General features: G+C 45.3%; 1 protein-coding gene across 1 annotated transcript in view; it reads right to left on the bottom strand.

Moving 5' to 3' along the window:
- The window catches only part of SIDT1 (SID1 transmembrane family member 1), an 86,784-nt gene extending 65,916 nt beyond the window's left edge, over positions 1-20,868 (bottom strand). Inside the window, exons 1-2 of the mRNA XM_040422866.1 lie at positions 20,759-20,868; positions 16,852-17,164 (exon numbers count right to left, since the gene is read on the bottom strand). Coding sequence (XP_040278800.1) covers positions 16,852-17,043 — 192 coding nt within the window. The 5' untranslated portion in view covers positions 17,044-17,164; positions 20,759-20,868. The remainder of the gene's footprint in view (positions 1-16,851; positions 17,165-20,758) is intronic.
- Positions 20,869-21,901: the final 1,033 nt, after the last annotated feature.

Genomic DNA, 21,901 nt, shown 5'->3' with positions numbered 1-21,901 from the left:
AGTGTTTACCAGTATGTTTAACAGTTCACTAGAGCCGGCCATTGTCCCCACTTGCCTGAAGTCCTCCACAATTGTCCCAATTCCAGAACGGGCCGGGGTGAAGACCTTAAGTGATTATCGCCCGGTGGCTCTCACTCCTATTGCTATGAAGTGCTTTGAACAACTTGTCCTCAGGCACATGAAGAGCAAGATCTGCCCCTCCATGGACCAATACCAGTTTGCTTACTGAGGATGCCGTCTCACTTACCCTTCACACTGCGCTGTCACACTGGAGCAGAGAGACAGCTGTGCGGATGCTGTTCATTGGTTACAGCTCGGCCTTTAACACCATCCCTCCCAACAAGTTGGCAACGAAACTGAACAACTTGGGTCTCAGCTCAGACCTGTACAACTGGATACTGGATTTTCTTACAAAAAGACCACAAGTCGTACGCATGGGCAAGCCCTTCTCTTCATCCCTAACACTAAACCCTGGGGCACCCAAGGCTGTGTGTGGAGCCCTCTCCTTTACTCCCTCTTCACCAGTGACTGTAAACCTATTCACAATACCAATACCATTATACAATGTGCAGATGACACGACCGTGATCGGCCTGATCTCCAACAATGATGAAACAGACTATAGGAAAGAGGCCGAGAACCTAGAGAGATGGAGTAAGAACAACAACCTCATACTCAATACCAAGAAAACAAAGGAGCCGATTCTGGATTTTAGGAAGAAGAAACTAAAATGGACACCATCCCATTAGCATTAATGGTGGAAACGTGGAGATAGTTCAAAGTTTCAGATTCTTGGGAGTTCATATTAGTCAGGACCGGTCATGGACAAAAAACACAACAGAAATTACCAAAAAAGGCCTTCAGAGGCTTCATTTTCTGAGGAGTCTGAAGAAAGCACAACTCCCAAAACAGCTGCCCCATAGAATCTGTTATCACCTACTGCATTACAGTGGGGTCCTCCGGCTGCTCTTCCCTAGACAAGAAGACCCTCAAGCGCATCCTCAGAACGGCTGGCAGAATCACTGGTCCTCAGCTACCATCACTGGAGGACATCTTCACTGCTCGCTGCAGCAACAGGGCAAAGATTATCTGCGGGGATCCAACTCACCCCGGCCACAGCCTTTTCATTCCCCTACCCTCTGGTAGGCGTCTTAGAGCCCTACATGCCCGCACCACTAGGCTGAAGGACAGCTTTTACCCCAAAACAATCAGTCTCCTAAATGCTCAGAGATTATTGCCCCTTCCTAGGATAGAAACTACCACAGACTGAAAGTGACGGCTGCATTCATGACCCCATGATGACCTCTTGTCTGCAGTGGTGTCTGATCAGTGGGTATATATACTCAGAAGCACTTCCTACTTTGCTCTTGCTATATATATATATATATATGCTGTGAACTGGGAATAGTAATGCTTTCTAGTGCAAGGTTTTTTTTTTTTTCTAGTGCAATGCTTTAGTTTAAATGTCAGTTCTTGTTCCTCTGTCCATGGCATCTAGGATTGCTCCAAACAACATTTCATTGTATTGTACATTGTATTACATTGTATTGTACGGTGACAATAAAGGCATCTCATCTGCCCACTAATGAGTTAGTTAAGTCTGCTATATATCTTTCTTGAGTTCTGTGTCCTGCTCCTGGTTCATCAACAAGCTTTGCTTGAATCTGCTTAGATTCTGTCTGTGTCTTGTACGGAGATTTATCCATCTGTCTGTGTGTGCCACTTTCTGTCCGTATTTCTCTACCCGCTGTTTCTCAATCGTGTCTTGAAGCGATAGTGTGAGTGTCTTGTGCTTTCTTCTGCCTAGATGTCTTGACCACTGCCACCCAGTAGCTGCCATGTCTGAATGGGTTCCTGAAGCCCATCTTGCTACATTTCTGCACATGTATCTGCAATGTATGAATGGGGTCCTGAAGTCCATCTTGCTTTTTTCTGCACATGTATCTGGTATATTTTCATGGGTTCCTGAAGTTTGTCTTGCTAAGTTTCTGCCCATGTATCTGCAATGCCTAAATGGGTTCCTGTAATCCGTATTTCCGGGTTCCGGTAATCTGCATCTCTGGGTTCCTGAAGTCTGTCCATCTGCCACTGCTCAATTGTTTTCTTCCCTGCATTTTGTGTTTGCCTTGAATTTATCTGTATTCTGTCTGGTTCTGAATTAGTACCTTGCCTGGGCCTCTGGTGCTTTGCACTAGTGTCCATGACCCGTGTGTCAGCTGCCAACTGCATTGGGACTTTTCCGGGAGGTAGGGATCTGGTTGCTAACCCGCAGCATAGTCTACATCCCTGTACAGGGGCTAAAGGGTGAACACTGAGGAGGCACCAGAATAACACACTATAGGTTAGCCTGACGCCAAACCGGTTAGGTGGCATAATGGTTCCACAACCACGGCTTCATACTGGATAAGCAACAGGTAAAAAATCCACTCCCGCCGAGAGGTTACTCTAAGTGGAATATCAGATATGTCAATTCCATAATTCTGCTTCGAAACAGGCAAGATGATGTTTTCAACTCCATTTATATACAGAAATATCTTCTGTTTTGTATCGAGAGACTGCTAAAGGTGCTGAGACATTGGACGATGGATACAGATGTAGAAAGCTCCCACCTTTCCCCTGTTCACACGGCTTCTTGGCTCCTTTATCCAGGTTCATATAAATGTGGCCACAAAAAATGCACGTGCTGCGAAGTTATGGAACCTACTACTACCACTAACATCCTATTAGAAGGATCGCACATTGTACATGAAGCAAACGACTCAGTCAAAAAGCCTTCTGGTTATTTATGCTGAACACCAGGACCTCTGAGGGATGCAAACAGGACTCATCTTCCCAGGAGGGATTTCCATTATTTGCTGTTTGCAGTTATATGTGTATTATTCTCTCTCCTTTGTATAATGTGAATATATAAGGATTGTTTGATTAGACTCGGCTGTTCCCGATCACATGCAGTTTTATCAATGTGCAATTGGCTTACCTGACGCCACGACTGAAAGCCGTATTGAGTCTTATTCACACAGTCAGTGTTCGGTCAGTGATTCCCATCAATGATTTTGAGCCAAAACCAGGTGCAGATCTTTCCCTTATACTTTATGTTGGTGGAGGCTCCAGTCCTGGTTTTGGCTCACAATCACGGAATTAAGGTTTACCCTGGCCGATAATCGCTAACAAGCTTTTGCATGAATGCTCGTTAGCGATCATCTTGCAATGTAATACTGCCGCCGATTTCATGCTTACCCGGTGGCAGATTGTGCGGTCTAACGGCGATCTGCCGCTGGCAAACCACTAGACAGTATGGGCATGGAGGAGAGCACTGCGTGTAATAGCAACGGTCTCCTCCACTAGCTAGCAAGCGATTGCCGGGAAGGAATGCTTCCCTCCCAACAATCGCTTGCTGATCTGCCTGTATAATACAGACTTAAAGCGGTTGTCTCACCTCAGACAATGGGGGCATATCCCTAGGATATGCCATATTGTCTGATAGGCGCTGAGACCCGCACCTATATCGAGAACGGAGCTCCGCAAGGTGGTGGAGGGTGCAAAGAGCATGCGCAGCGTCCTCCATTTATTTCTATGGGGCTGCTGAAAATAGCCGAGTGGTCGTTCTGCTATTTCTGTCGGGCCCAGAGAAGTGGATGGGAGCGGTTCTGTCACGTCTGGGTGTGGGAGGGAAAGGGGTGAGGGAATAAGGCCTGGAAACTAGGGAAAGGAGATGGACGCCTCCTGGTAAAACCCTAATCAAAGTCCTGACTAACTACCAGAGGTAGGTGAGCTCATACACAGGAATACCTAGTGCCCGAACTCACCCTATAGGACCCTGGTACTAATGTCAGGACTGAGACAACCTGTTCCTCCAAAAGGAAGGACGAACAGGAGTCTCCCTCAGGCCTTAATACAAATGACAGGGAAATGCAACACACAAAATAACCCAAACAAAATACAAAAGGGAAAGAAAACACTTAACTACAAGGGGCTATGGCAGCACCAGGACCTCAGCCGAGATCCACACACCGGCTATCCACAGCTCAAACAGAAGCTATGAACCGCACAGCATTGTGGGAGAGACAACAATGAATAGAGAAGGTTAAATGACCCCAATAGCCACACCTGGGGCAATCACCAGAGACGACACAGACGTCATTGGATCCAAACAGCAAACATGTCAGATCAAACCACGTGTTGCCAGTCTCACCGATCTCCTGCCACCTGTCGCGGGAACGTCCGTGACAGCTGGCCAGTCATGCGCGGTGCACTTCCATTCACTTGTATGAGGAGAGCGCTTGGTGGTGGCTGAACCGGAGTCCTCCAGGCACCACTTTGCGGAGCTCCGTTTTCGATATAGGTACTGGTCCCAGTAGTGTGACCCTCACCTATAAGACAATGTGGGCATAATCTAGCGATATTCCCCCCCATTGTCTGAGATGAGACAACTCCTTTAAGGGCTGTATTACATTAAAAGATTTAATTGTTGGGAAAGAAGCATTTCTTCCCGGCAATCCCCTACTCGTCAGCGGAGGAGACCGCTGCTATTACATGCAGTGATCTCCTCCATAGTATGGTGAGCAGGGATCACTAATGCCATCGCTCGTTCCAATACAGAAGCGTTCCTTCCTGACAATCGCCTGTTTGTCCGTGGCCTGAGACACATTTACATGCAGCGATCTCCTCCACAGTACAGGGAGCAGTGATCGCTAATGCCATTGCTCGTCCCCATACAGAAGCGTTCCTTCCTGACAGTCTGCTCGTCAGTGGAGGAGACGAATTTACATGCAATGATCTCCTCCATAGTACAGGGAGCAGTGATCACTAATGCCATCGCTTGTCGTGATACAGAAGCGTTCCTTCCTGACAATCTGCTCGTCAGTGGAGGAGACTAATTTACATGCAATGATCTCCTCCATAGTATGGGGAGCAGTGATCACTAATGCCATCGCTTGTCGTGATACAGAAGCGTTCCTTCCTCACAGTCTGCTCGTCAGTGGAGGAGACTAATTTACATGCAGGGATCTCCTCCATAGTACGGGGAGCAGTGATCACTAATGCCATCGCTTGTCGTGATACAGAAGCGTTCCTTCCTGACAATCTGCTTGTCCGTGGAGGAAATGCATTTACAGGCAGTGATCTCCTCCATAGTATGGGGAGCAGTGATCGCTATGCCATCGCTCATCGCCATGCTGTCTGGTTGTTTGCCGGCAGCAGACCGTGATTAGACAGCACAATCTGCCGCCAGAAAAACGATCATTTAGAAGCATGCTTAAAAATCTGGATTGCCCAATGAAGAAGCGCTTGCTCATTCATCGGGAAATTACACTGCCATATCATCGCTAACGAGCGTTCCTATGAAAGCTCGTTAGTGATTATCTGGTGTAATACAGCCTTAAGACTCACCTATGATTCAAAAAGCGTAAGTGGTGTTTTTTCCTACCATGTTCCTGTATAGCTTCTGATTACCCCCTAATAAATTGTGTTTTTTTTTAAGAAGCGCTGCTGTTGGGGTCAGACGTCCTACTGAGAGGTAAGAACCATAACCCATTGGTGCCGGGTGTTATCACCAGGTCTGACGGAGGATGGAGCCCCGCAGACATGTTCCTGGCGTGTAATCGCTTTCTCTTATCTGCGGAGCGTGCATTAGTCTTATCTACAGCTCAGTGACTGTATTTACCTTTGTGTGTCCAACAATGGCCGCCCTGGTAACCGTGGCCCTCGGCCATCTGGAGATACTGCCACGTCTGGATAACCTCTTCCTTCATACACAATTTTAGGACTGAGGCCGCCCGTCCCTACATCTGTGACCCACAAATGTGCATTTTACCCTCTGTGCTTCCTGACTCATTACAATATCCAGGACGTGACTGCTCACAGAACACGGGTCGGGAATACGTAGAGCGCTTTCGGAGACTGTAGCGCTAGAGATCCCATATCCTTCTCCTTCTCCTGCCATATTAATCCCTATGTAACCCAAGGAGAAGGAGAAGCTAGCTACCTCTGCCCTCTCTGCTGTCAGAGGGTTTCCTGCTGAATTGATGACATTTCTATATGTTATATTTCGATTCCACACCATTTTTAAGATCTCCGCTTGCTGTCATTCAAGCATAGTCATCTGCTAGTAAGTTAGCCCTGCTCGCAATTGAGAAGTACATACCACTGAATCCAGTCTATGGGGGCGCACTGTTCTCAGGATCGGAGGGGGTCCCGGTGATTAGTACCCACCAATCAGATACCTACAGTAAAGATGTCGTCCTTTAGCTTTCTGTCTCCAGCCTGGATTCAATGTCTACCCAAATTATCAGACCTCACATCATCTGCTTCAATCCAAAAGCGGAGACCGAATGAAGGTTCCCTGTGATGATCCTAATGATTTCAAATAGCTAAGCACATATATATAGCGAGGGGTCACATCACAGACAGATGGCGGCCACAGCGCGGCTTTTATCTCTCAGCCATTCTCATCTCCTGCTCAAAGGAAGCCAAACAAACGCTGCTAATTACAAAGATATAATCCTCGGGAGCGAGCGCCTGAGAGGAGGCAGAATAACGCTCCAATACCAGGTGTATGTAAGATGTACCCACTACAAGGGTAACAGGTGTTCACCCCAACAATGTCCTGTACTGACAAGTATACAAAGATATACCCAACATCACAACAGACACACGGTGCACATACATTACTGATCCTGAGTTACATCCTGTATTATACTCCAGAGCTGCACTCACTATTCTGCTGGTGCAGTCACAGTGTACATACATTACTTATCCTGTACTGATCCTGAGTTACATCCTGTATTATACTCCAGAGCTGTACTCACTATTCTGCTGGTGCAGTCACTGTGTACATACATTACTTATCCTGTACTGATCCTGAGTTACATACTGTATTATACTCCAGAGCTGCACTCACTATTCTGCTGGTGCAGTCACTGTGTACATACATTACTTATCATGTACTCATCCTGAGTTACATCCCGTATTATACTCCAGAGCTGCACTCACTATTCTGCTGGTGCAGTCACTGTGTACATACATTACTTATCCTGTACTGATCCTGAGTTACATCCCGTATTATACTCCAGAGCTGCACTCACTATTGTACATATGTTACTGGTTTCCTTGTGACAGTTACAGTTTGGGGAGCAGTAATCCTGTAGAATGATGGAATACAGAGCAGAGTTCGCCCCCGGGAGGTGAGGCAGAGGCGGCGGTAATTCCTGTGATGACCATATTAGTTCTCTCTTACCTGTAATTCTCCACGTTCGTGCACGATGTTTGATAGATTTGGCGCCTTCTGTATAAATTTCACTTTTCTTGGTTTAGAAAGTAATTAGCAAAACTGAAAAATCTCAGTAATAAATCTGGGGCAAACCCCGCCTCCTCTAAGCCACGCCCACTTTCAGTCCGGCCGCCATGTTGCTCGCACCTATTCTATACATAATGAAAGTCTAGTACATGCTAAACGGACGTTATAAATCGGATTCTTGTCACTTTGCAGCACAGAGTTTTACTTTTGTGACGCAGGTTTTACGTTTGTCGCTGTTCTCGGCTCCGTAAATCTTTTTGACCTTTATTTTTATCAGTGACTTTGTGAATGGAAATGAAATCTGAGTGTAAATACTTTGTCCTGGTTGTCCCCTCCTGACGTCCCATGTCCTAGCAATTCTAAAGCACCGGTTCCTATCAATCTGCGTTGTGCCATTCCTCTATTATTCCTACCAGAAGTTAAGAATGAATTACTAGCAGTTGGCAATGAAGGTCCAGATGGGCGTGGGGTGTTCCCCTGCGCAGTCTGACACTATCCAATCGGTGCTGCCACGCCCTGGAACTGGTAACACCCAGCTGGACCTTCATTCCAAACTGCTGGCGATCAGAATTGATGCTCCACAATTATTATTATTATGAGGGGAATGAAGCTAATCACTAAAACAGACATGTCGGAGGAGGGGACGGGTCCTCTTTACAGAGAGGCCGCAGGACGCTGGCAGCCGGGGGAGCGAAAGATTTGGCTACACAAAACCCTAGGCAGCAACGCTCAATGCCAAGCATCAGCTGCAAAAGCACATACTATGGAAGAGATAAAAGGTTCCTTTTAGGGCCTCTTCTTGAAGCGGGGCAATAGATTTGGGTGTCCCTGAAAATCCCTTCAAGGGGCGGAGATGTCTTTATCCTGGAGCCCTGACCCGCTCTATATAAACAAGACCTTCAAAGCGCTCCTCTGGACGTATAAAGTTTTTTGAATTGTCCATGGCCTGGACATAAATGAGGGACCCATTCGGGGTGTGTGCCGCCGCAGGGGCCGAGGACGCCCCAAATCTCACAGAGTGCAGCCAGGAATGAATGAATGAGCAGATTTCTGAATTGCCGGTAGCAACCAATCAGAGCTGAGCTTTCATTTTCTAACCTGCCCTGGGAAAATGAAACCTGGATTTTGATTGGTTGCTATAGGCAACATGGCCAGTGGACGTTCCTTTCAATAAACTTTATTTATACAGTCCTGTAGGTACAGAGAACAAAACAACTGTAAAAAGCAATTATCATCACATCTAGGTGACAAAAACAGATGGACTATTGTCAGTGACCCGCTTCCACATTTAGGGCAACCAATCAGAGCTGAGCTTTGGTCGCAACCAATCAGAGCTGAGCTTTCATTTTCTAACCTGCCCTGGGAAAATGAAACCTGGATTTTGATTGGTTGCTATATGCAACATGGCCAGTGGATGTTCCTTTCAATAAACTTTATTTATACAGTCCTGTAGGTACAGAGAACAAAACAACTGTAAATAGCAATTATCGTCACATCTAGGTGACAAAAACAGACGGACTATTGTCAGTGACCCGCTTCCACATTTTAGGGCGTATTAACAAGATGTTTTTTCTTTAATATTTAGGATTTTTGTTTTTTAAAGGTTGCATTGTTTCTGCAATTAAGGAAACTGTGGTAATAAATGCGTCAGCGCTGATTCCTGCTCCTTTCATGCAGGCTGCACGTACGTCTAATATGGCGCATATCGCACGCCCTGTATCGGCTGACACTTCCTAGAACAAAACATACACAGGCGCGTAGGGACTCCGCGTGCCGCCATGGGGGCTCAGTCCACACATCCGAATTTTCTGCGGGGGAGGGGTAACTGCGCACTTGTCCTTGATAATTACCTCATTAGAGTTAATTACTGTAACTAAAGCCAGAAATTAGATTTCCATGCGGATTATTACACCACAGGCTGCGAGCAACAGCGCGATGACGTGTCACCTACAGGTGTAATGGCCGTCGTCACATAAGAGACGCGGTTCATATAGGAATACAGGGTCACATGACCATCACAGTATATAGGAATACAGGGGTCACATGACCATCACAGTATATAGGAATACAGGGTCACATGACCATCACAGTATATAGGAATACAGGGGTCACATGACAGTCACAGTATATAGGAATACAGGGGTCACATGACGGTCACAGTATATAGGAATACAGGGGTCACATGACCATAACAGTATATAGGAATACAGGGTCACATGACAGTCACAGTATATAGGAATACAGGGGTCACATGACGGTCACAGTATATAGGAATACAGGGTCACATGACCATCACAGTATATAGGAATACAGGGGTCACATGACAGTCACAGTATATAGGAATACAGGGGTCACATGACGGTCACAGTATATAGGAATACAGGGTCACATGACCATCACAGTATATAGGAATACAGGGGTCACATGACCATCACAGTATATAGGAATACAGGGTCACATGACGGTCACAGTATATAGGAATACAGGGGTCACATGACAGTCACAGTATATAGGAATACAGGGGTCACATGACAGTCACAGTATATAGGAATACAGGGGTCACATGACCATCACAGTATATAGGAATACAGGGGTCACATGACAGTCACAGTATATAGGAATACAGGGGTCACATGACCATCACAGTATATAGGAATACAGGGGTCACATGACAGTCACAGTATATAGGAATACAGGGGTCACATGACCATCACAGTATATAGGAATACAGGGTCACATGACAGTCACAGTATATAGGAATACAGGGGTCACATGACCATCACAGTATATAGGAATACAGGGGTCACATGACAGTCACAGTATATAGGAATACAGGGGTCACATGACAGTCACAGTATATAGGAATACAGGGGTCACATGACAGTCACAGTATATAGGAATACAGGGGTCACATGACAGTCACAGTATATAGGAATACAGGGTCACATGACAGTCACAGTATATAGGAATACAGGGGTCACATGACGGTCACAGTATATAGGAATACAGGGTCACATGACCATCACAGTATATAGGAATACAGGGGTCACATGACAGTCACAGTATATAGGAATACAGGGTCACATGACAGTCACAGTATATAGGAATACAGGGGTCACATGACCATCACAGTATATAGGAATACAGGGTCACATGACGGTCACAGTATATAGGAATACAGGGGTCACATGACAGTCACAGTATATAGGAATACAGGGGTCACATGACGGTCACAGTATATAGGAATACAGGGGTCACATGACGGTCACAGTATATAGGAATACAGGGGTCACATGACCGTCACAGTATATAGGAATACAGGGGTCACATGACAGTCACAGTATATAGGAATACAGGGGTCACATGACAGTCACAGTATATAGGAATACAGGGGTCACATGACCATCACAGTATATAGGAATACAGGGGTCACATGACGGTCACAGTATATAGGAATACAGGGGTCACATGACCATCACAGTATATAGGAATACAGGGGTCACATGACAGTCACAGTATATAGGAATACAGGCGTCACATGACCATCACAGTATATAGGAATACAGGGGTCACATGACCATCACAGTATATAGGAATACAGGGGTCACATGACCATAACAGTATATAGGAATACAGGGGTCACATGACAGTCACAGTATATAGGAATACAGGGGTCACATGACAGTCACAGTATATAGGAATACAGGGGTCACATGACCGTCACAGTATATAGGAATACAGGGGTCACATGACCGTCACAGTATATAGGAATACAGGGGTCACATGACAGTCACAGTATATAGGAATACAGGGGTCACATGACAGTCACAGTATATAGGAATACAGGGGTCACATGACAGTCACAGTATATAGGAATACAGGGGTCACATGACGGTCACAGTATATAGGAATACAGGGTCACATGACCATCACAGTATATAGGAATACAGGGGTCACATGACAGTCACAGTATATAGGAATACAGGGGTCACATGACAGTCACAGTATATAGGAATACAGGGGTCACATGACAGTCACAGTATATAGGAATACAGGGGTCACATGACAGTCACAGTATATAGGAATACAGGGGTCACATGACCATCACAGTATATAGGAATACAGGGGTCACATGACCGTCACAGTATATAGGAATACAGGGGTCACATGACCATCACAGTATATAGGAATACAGGGGTCACATGACAGTCACAGTATATAGGAATACAGGGGTCACATGACCATCACAGTATATAGGAATACAGGGGTCACATGTCCGTCACAGTATATAGGAATACAGGGGTCACATGACGGTCACAGTATATAGGAATACAGGGGTCACATGACAGTCACAGTATATAGGAATACAGGGGTCACATGACCATCACAGTATATAGGAATACAGGGGTCACATGTCCGTCACAGTATATAGGAATACAGGGGTCACATGACGGTCACAGTATATAGGAATACAGGGGTCACATGACGGTCACAGTATATAGGAATACAGGGGTCACATGACCATCACAGTATATAGGAATACAGGGGTCACATGACCATCACAGTATATAGGAATACAGGGGTCACATGACGGTCACAGTATATAGGAATACAGGGGTCACATGACCGTCACAGTATATAGGAATACAGGGTCACATGACGGTCACAGTATATAGGAATACAGGGGTCACATGACGGTCACAGTATATAGGGGTCACATACAGGGGTCACATGACCATAACAGTATATAGGAATACAGGGGTCACATGACGGTCACAGTATATAGGAATACAGGGGTCACATGACCATCACAGTATATAGAAATACAGGGGTCACATGACCATTACAGTATATAGGAATACAGGGGTCACATGACCGTCACAGTATATAGGAATACAGGGGTCACATGACGGTCACAGTATATAGGAATACAGGGGTCACATGACCGTCACAGTATATAGGAATACAGGGGTCACATGACCATCACAGTATATAGGAATACAGGGGTCACATGACCGTCACAGTATATAGGAATACAGGGGTCACATGACGGTCACAGTATATAGGAATACAGGGGTCACATGACCGTCACAGTATATAGGAATACAGGGGTCACATGACCATCACAGTATATAGGAATACAGGGGTCACATGACAGTCACAGTATATAGGAATACAGGGGTCACATGACAGTCACAGTATATAGGAATACAGGGTCACATGACGGTCACAGTATATAGGAATACAGGGGTCACATGACGGTCACAGTATATAGGGGTCACATACAGGGGTCACATGACCATAACAGTATATAGGAATACAGGGGTCACATGACGGTCACAGTATATAGGAATACAGGGGTCACATGACCATCACAGTATATAGGAATACAGGGGTCACATGACGGTCACAGTATATAGGAATACAGGGGTCACATGACGGTCACAGTATATAGGAATACAGGGGTCACATGACAGTCACAGTATATAGGAATACAGGGTCACATGACGGTCACAGTATATAGGGGTCACATACAGGGGTCACATGACCGTCACAGTATATAGGAATACAGGGGTCACATGACGGTCACAGTATATAGGAATACAGGGGTCACATGACAGTCACAGTATATAGGAATACAGGGGTCACATGACCATCACAGTATATAGGAATACAGGGGTCACATGACAGTCACAGTATATAGGAATACAGGGGTCACATGACCATCACAGTATATAGGAATACAGGGGTCACATGTCCGTCACAGTATATAGGAATACAGGGGTCACATGACCATAACAGTATATAGGAATACAGGGGTCACATGACCATCACAGTATATAGGAATACAGGGGTCACATGACAGTCACAGTATATAGGAATACAGGGGTCACATGACCGTCACAGTATATAGGAATACAGGGGTCACATGACCATCACAGTATATAGGAATACAGGGGTCACATGTCCGTCACAGTATATAGGAATACAGGGGTCACATGACGGTCACAGTATATAGGAATACAGGGGTCACATGACGGTCACAGTATATAGGAATACAGGGGTCACATGACCATCACAGTATATAGGAATACAGGGGTCACATGACGGTCACAGTATATAGGAATACAGGGGTCACATGACGGTCACAGTATATAGGAATACAGGGGTCACATGACCATCACAGTATATAGGAATACAGGAGTCACATGACAGTCACAGTATATAGGAATACAGGAGTCACATGACGGTCACAGTATATAGGAATACAGGGGTCACATGACCATCACAGTATATAGGAATACAGGGGTCACATGACAGTCACAGTATATAGGAATACAGGGGTCACATGACAGTCACAGTATATAGGAATACAGGGTCACATGACGGTCACAGTATATAGGAATACAGGGGTCACATGACGGTCACAGTATATAGGGGTCACATACAGGGGTCACATGACCATAACAGTATATAGGAATACAGGGGTCACATGACGGTCACAGTATATAGGAATACAGGGGTCACATGACCATCACAGTATATAGGAATACAGGGGTCACATGACGGTCACAGTATATAGGAATACAGGGGTCACATGACAGTCACAGTATATAGGAATACAGGGTCACATGACGGTCACAGTATATAGGGGTCACATACAGGGGTCACATGACCAGAACAGTATATAGGAATACAGGGGTCACATGACGGTCACAGTATATAGGGGTCACATACAGGGGTCACATGACCAGAACAGTATATAGGAATACAGGGGTCACATACAGGGGTCACATGACAGTCACAGTATATAGGAATACAGGGGTCACATGACCATCACAGTATATAGAAATACAGGGGTCACATGACCATTACAGTATATAGGAATACAGGGGTCACATGACAGTCACAGTATATAGGAATACAGGGGTCACATGACCGTCACAGTATATAGGAATACAGGGGTCACATGACAGTCACAGTATATAGGAATACAGGGGTCACATGACCATCACAGTATATAGAAATACAGGGGTCACATGACCATTACAGTATATAGGAATACAGGGGTCACATGACAGTCACAGTATATAGGAATACAGGGGTCACATGACAGTCACAGTATATAGGAATACAGGGGTCACATGACGGTCACAGTATATAGGAATACAGGGGTCACATGACAGTCACAGTATATAGGAATACAGGGGTCACATGACAGTCACAGTATATAGGAATACAGGGGTCACATGACAGTCACAGTATATAGGAATACAGGGGTCACATGACCGTCACAGTATATAGGAATACAGGGGTCACATGACCATCACAGTATATAGGAATACAGGGGTCACATGACAGTCACAGTATATAGGAATACAGGGGTCACATGACCGTCACAGTATATAGGAATACAGGGGTCACATGACGGTCACAGTATATAGGAATACAGGGGTCACATGACGGTCACAGTATATAGGAATACAGGGGTCACATGACGGTCACAGTATATAGGAATACAGGGGTCACATGACAGTCACAGTATATAGGAATACAGGGGTCACATGACGGTCACAGTATATAGGAATACAGGGGTCACATGACAGTCACAGTATATAGGAATACAGGAGTCACATGACGGTCACAGTATATAGGAATACAGGGGTCACATGACCGTCACAGTATATAGGGGTCACATACAGGAGTCACATGACGGTCACAGTATATAGGAATACAGGGGTCACATGACAGTCACAGTATATAGGAATACAGGGGTCACATGACCATCACAGTATATAGGAATACAGGGGTCACATGACAGTCACAGTATATAGGAATACAGGGGTCACATGACCGTCACAGTATATAGGAATACAGGGGTCACATGACGGTCACAGTATATAGGAATACAGGGGTCACATGACGGTCACAGTATATAGGAATACAAGTCATATGGTGGTCGCAGCAGATTCGTCCAGCAGGTCACTTTATGCTGCAGATTTCCTGGTCCGATAATACACTGCAGCAGAAAAACTGCAACGTATCCACCGAGTGTGAACATCCCCTTACAGTGCAGCAGTGACAGAGGAGGAATGACATGAATGAAGTATGTGGGGTGCGGCATGAGATGTCTACAAGACACACAACATACCAGAACACGGAACAAACACGCTTTACGCCTCCTGACAGAGCGCGGCGACTTCTCATCCGCAATACAAATCACTATGTAATATTAAAGGGGTAGGCCCGGATTAGAAAACATGGCTGCCTTCTTCCAAACACAGCACCGTGTCTGTCCACAGGCTGTGTGCGATACTGCTGCTCCGCTCCATTGACTCCAAGGGTTTATCCGGGATACCCTACCCTAAGGGTAGACCATGAACAGCATATTTGTGAATAATCCCTTTAAAGCCTCATTCACACGTCCGAGCTCAAATCCGTGAGAAGGCGTTCAGTGATGCATCCGTGAAGGATCCGTGTTTGGTACGTGTGTCTGTTTTTTGCTGTCCATGCGTCATCCGCACAGCTAAAAAAAATTTTTTTTAAGTATCTCTTCCTAATGATCCGTGAAACATGGATGCATGGCATCCGTGGTTTTTACGGACCCACAGACTATAATGGGCGTGACGGATCTGTGAACACGGACAAAATAGAGTGTGCATCCGTGCTAAAAAAACGGACCCACGGACCGTGGTAAATAACTGATGTGTGAATGAAGCTTTACTCAGTAACCTATCACCACCATACAGGGTTCAGTGGCAAATTCAGCTCTGCTACACCTGTGTGATCAGCGGGAGTGCTGTGTGCCGCCTGTCACTACCACAGCGCAGCACAATCCATCTTGTTCCTGGCGGCAATCCCGGACCCCTCTCCAATAACGAGATGTTATTGATTGCAAGGAGCAGATGCCGTGAAGGCGGCCGGCTGGAGGGTTAATAACAAAATGCCCTGGATGTAAAGACAGAGACCCCAGAAATCTACGGAACGAGGACGGAACTGTGCGCCGAATATGTGACATCGCCTCTTCATTCACTGCCTGGTGGCCGATGGCTAGGCGGAATGGGGACCTGCTCTCCACACAGCTGCAGTGATGGCTATAGCACAACCGTCTCCTGAAATCCTCTGTGCTGTATATGAGTAGTAAGGCGCAGAAGGCGCCCAGTCTACAAATGGGAAAAATCTCATTTACACCCTGAGAGGATGCTGGGGACATTACTTCTCTAGCCCCAAGAAATCTGCGAAACAAGAATTACCTGAAGCCAGAGAAGTAAGAAATCAAGTGCAGCACAGAGAACAGAATTTAAGTGCTACAGTGAAGACTGACACACAAGGCGTGCAGTAGAAGACAAAAGAAGTGCAAATCCCTTCCTTGGTGAAATTTTTATTCTGCAATGCTTTCTACTCCAGTCACACCCAAAGCTGCATTCACAATTCTACTGGAAGTCTCTCCTCTGTAATGGTGCACAAAAGCATTGCTTAATGAACGCCAGTGGCAACCTGCAGAATTAAGAATGCAGCTCTGGGTGGGAGTGGAGCATTGGATGTTCAGCTGCCTACCTTGCCGGGCGTGCTGGTGTAATTGAAGGCGTAGACCTCCTCGATGTTCTTGTCTATACTCCCAGTGTAGATATTGCCGATCTCCGCTGGTTTAATGTCCGTCGGTCGGCTCACCGCATCGGCGAGTTGTGCGAGTATTAGAAAAACGAAGAACCCCAGACAGATCCGCACGGGTAATACTGCAGAGGCCATCCTCCCGAGGAGCCTGATCCACAGAGACGACCAGATCAGCCAGAGGCCCTCTTCATGGAGTGGAACAACCCAACAGAGACAAATCTATAGGTCCATACAGGCGCTGTGGGTCAATACATGTCTACAAAAGAGGGGGGAAACAGTGAGACCACTCCAAAGATATCCTCTGTCTAATTATCTAACATCTATCTCTTCTATCTATCTTATATCTATCTAATATATATCTATCATCTATCTATCTATCTATCTATCTATCTATTATCTATCTATCTATCTATCTATCTATCTATCTATTATCTATCTATCTATCTATTATCTATCTATCTATCTATTATCTATCTATCTATCTATCTATCTATCTATTTATTATCTATCTATCTCATATCTATCTATTTATCTAATCTTCTATCTATCTATCACATATATATCTATCATCTATCTATCTATCTATCTATCTATCTATCATCTATCTATCTATCTATCTATCTATCTATCTATCTATCTATTATCTATCTATCTCCTATCTATCTATCTATCTATTATCTATCTTATCTATCCTTCTATCTATCTATCTATCTATCTATCTGTCTATCTATCACATATATATCTATCATCTCACTATCTATCCCAAAAAACAAAAAAAGAATAAAGATCACCCTGTAAACTGAAGGACTGAGCGGAGATGACCGGTATAAACTGCTTCTGGTGCTCGGTCACTGATCACACAAGGTGGAGCCCCCTTTGGGTTCTGCAGCAGAGTATATGTGGAGGTCATATACCTCCATCTGGGTGGCATCTCCCCTGCCATACAGGCTGCCCCTCTGGCATGGATATCCTCCTGTGGGGTAGTCATACAGATGCTGGATATCCTCTTGTGGTTGCAGTCAGATATATACTAGCACAGGAGGATATCCAGCATCTGTATGATTTCTACCACAGGAGAATATCCAGCAGTTATATGACCGCCACCACAGGAGGATATCCAGCATCTGTATGATTTCTACCACAGGAGGATATCCAGCATCTGTATGACCGCCACTACAGGAGGATATCCAGCATCTGTATGATTTCTACCACAGGAGGATATCCAGCTTCTGTATGACCGCCACCACAGGAGGATATCCAGCATCTGTATGACCGCCACCACAGGAGGATATCCAGCATGTGTATGACCTCCACCACAGGAGGATATCCAGCACATGTATGACCGCCACAACAGGAGGATATCCAGCATCTGTAGGACCGCCACCACAGGAGGATATCCAGCATCTGTATGACCGCCACCACAGGAGGATATCCAGCACATGTATGACCGCCACCACAGGAGGATATCCTGCATCTGTATGATTTCTACCACAGGAGGATATCCAGCATCTGTATGACCTCCACTACAGGAGGATATCCAGCAGTTATATGACCGCCACCACAAGTGGATATCCAACAGCTGTATGACCGCCACTACAGGAGGATATCCAGCATCTGTATGATTTCTACCACAGGAGGATACCCAGCATCTGTATGACCACCACCACAGGAGGATATCCAGCATCTGTATGACTGCCACCACAGGAGGATATCCTGCATCTGTATGATTTCTACCACAGGAGGATATCCAGCACATGTATGACCGCCACCACAGGAGGATATCCAGCACATGTATGACCGCCACCACAGGAGGATATCCAGCATCTGTATGACCGCCACCACAGGAGGATATCCAGCATCTGTATGACCGCCACCACAGGAGGATATCCAGCACATGTATGACCGCCACCGCAGGAGGATATCCAGCATCTGTATGACGGCCACCACAGGAGGATATCCAGCACATGTATGACCGCCACCACAGGAGTATATCCTGCATCTGTATGATTTCTACCACAGGAGGATATCCAGCACATGTATGACCGCCACCACAGGAGGATATCCAGCACATGTATGACCGCCACCACAGGAGGATATCCAGCATCTGTATGACCGCCACCACAGGAGGATATCCAGCATCTGTATGACGGCCACCACAGGAGGATATCCAGCACATGTATGACCGCCACCACAGGAGGATATCCTGCATCTGTATGATTTCTACCACAGGAGGATATCCAGCACATGTATGACCGCCACCACAGGAGGATATCCAGCTTCTGTATGACCGCCACCACAGGAGGATATCCAGCACATGTGTGACCGCCACCACAGGAGGATATCCAGCATCTGTATGACCGCCACCACAGGAGGATATCCAGCATCTGTATGACCGCCACCACAGGAGGATATCCAGCATCTGTATGACCACCACCACAGGAGGATATCCAGCATCTGTATGATTTCTACCACAGGAGGATATCCAGCACATGTATGACCGCCACCGCAGGAGGATATCCAGCACATGTATGACCGCCACCACAGGAGGATATCCAGCATCTGTATGACCGCCACCACAGGAGGATATCCAGCACATGTATGATTTCTACCACAGGAGGATATCCAGCACATGTATGACCGCCACCACAGGAGGATATCCAGCATCTGTATGATTTCTACCACAGGAGGATATCCAGCATCTGTATGACCTCCACTACAGGAGGATATCCAGCATCTGTATGATTTCTACCACAGGAGGATATCCAGCATCTGTATGATTTCTACCACAGGAGGATATCCAGCATCTGTATGACCGCTACCACAGGAGGATATCCAGCATCTGTATTACCGCCACCACAGGAGGATATCCAGCATCTGGATGACCGCCACCACAGGAGGATATCCAGCACATGTATGACCGCCACCACAGGAGGATATCCAGCACCTGGATGACCGCCACCACAGGAGGATATCCAGCATCTGTATTACCGCCACCACAGGAGGATATCCAGCATCTGTATGACTGTCACCATGCCGGAGGGGCAGCCTTATGGCAGCAAAGGGAGATGCCACATAGTATTCATGAGATCTCCACAAATATCCTGCTGTAGAACCCAAAACAAAGGGGCCCCCACCTTGTGTGATCAGTGGCCGAGCACCATGAGTAGTGTATATACCGTGTCAGTCTCCACTCACTTTCATTTTCTGGTAACCTATATATATATATATCACACACCTATCATCCCGTGTCATCACACTTACACCAGTATACACAATCATCAAGGACTGTATTGGGGACTTCATGTTTGTCGTCCATGTAAATTATGTATTGGGGCCACAATGTAACAGAAATGTAACAAGTGGCTTTGGCTACATAATCAAACAATTGCAGAAACCTATCAAAAAATCCAGACTGCAGTGAATCTAATTACTAATAATTTTATTGTATCCCATGATGAAGTCGTTTACAGCCTGGTATGAGCAGCAGCCGAGGGGGAAGATGGGAGTTATGCACTTTATGCTTATATACGTTATTTGTGTGATCCTTCATATACCGCGGCCTGTCAGTCTCCTCACCAGTGATGCCGCCATCTTTTTCCTTACATGTTTGTAAACTATTTTATCATGTGATACAATAAAATTATCAGTAATTATATTTTGTGTGGTTTGGCTTTTCTGGATAGTTTTTTTTTATCATACAGATATTACACATCATCCCATGGTATCATACGTACACATACCTAGTACCGGGATGTGGGTCCTCAGTACTAGAGCATTCATTACCACACAGTAATCAGTAAATGGAGGGGATTCCTGCCTGCTGCATATGCCCGGAGGGGCACTGACTTACCTGGCTGGGTATGTTCTCCGCCGGGTGCAGTGCTGCTGATCCACTCACCTCCAACCTCCCATCCCCTGAGCCCAGGATGCCACAACCAAGGCAGCAGGCACAGGGCGCAGCCAGGATCCCTCCCCTGCCACCCTCTGATTGGCTGCTTGTGTCCCAAGGGAAGACAGCTGACCAATCACAGAAGCCTCATCTTCTACATTGTTCTCACAATCTGATTTTAAAGGTGTAAGGCGCATAGAAATCAGAGCAATGACTCTAGCGCCACCTGCTGATGGAAAATGGGATGAAACATGTCACAACACTCATATATAGAAGTGAAGCACCACAGCTCCCGAAGAACAATAATACCGTATAACAAGGATAATGCTGTCTCCTTTTGTACCCAAATTTTTTTTTTAACTCGGCCCAATATGTACAAGAATATAACTACTATAATACTGCTCCTATGTACAAGAATATAACTACTATAATACTGCCTCCTATGTACAAGAATATAACTACTATAATACTGCCTCCTATGTACAAGAATATAACTACTATAATACTGCCTCCTATGTACAAGAATATAACTACTATAATACTGCTCCTATGTACAAGAATATAACTACTATAATACTGCTCCTATGTACAAGAATATAACTACTATAATACTGCTCCTATGTACAAGAATATAACTACTATAATACTGCTCCTATATACAAGAATATAACTACTATAATACTGCTCCTATGTACAAGAATATAACTACTATAATACTGCTCCTATGTACAAGAATATAACTACTATAATACTGCTCCTATGTACAAGAATATAACTACTATAATACTGCTCCTATGTACAAGAATATAACTACTATAATACTGCTCCTATGTACAAGAATATAACTACTATAATACTGCTCCTATATACAAGAATATAACTACTATAATACTGCTCCTATGTACAAGAATATAACTACTATAATACTGCTCCTATGTACAGGAATATAACTACTATAATACTGCTCCTATGTACAAGAATATAACTACTATAATACTGCTCCTATGTACAAGAATATAACTACTATAATACTGCTCCTATGTACAAGAATATAACTACTATAATACTGCTCCTATGTACAAGAATATAACTACTATAATACTG

Source organism: Bufo bufo, chromosome 3 (assembly GCF_905171765.1).
Source record: "Bufo bufo chromosome 3, aBufBuf1.1, whole genome shotgun sequence".
Classification (NCBI taxonomy): domain Eukaryota; kingdom Metazoa; phylum Chordata; class Amphibia; order Anura; family Bufonidae; genus Bufo; species Bufo bufo.
This window is presented reverse-complemented; position numbering and strand designations above follow the sequence as displayed.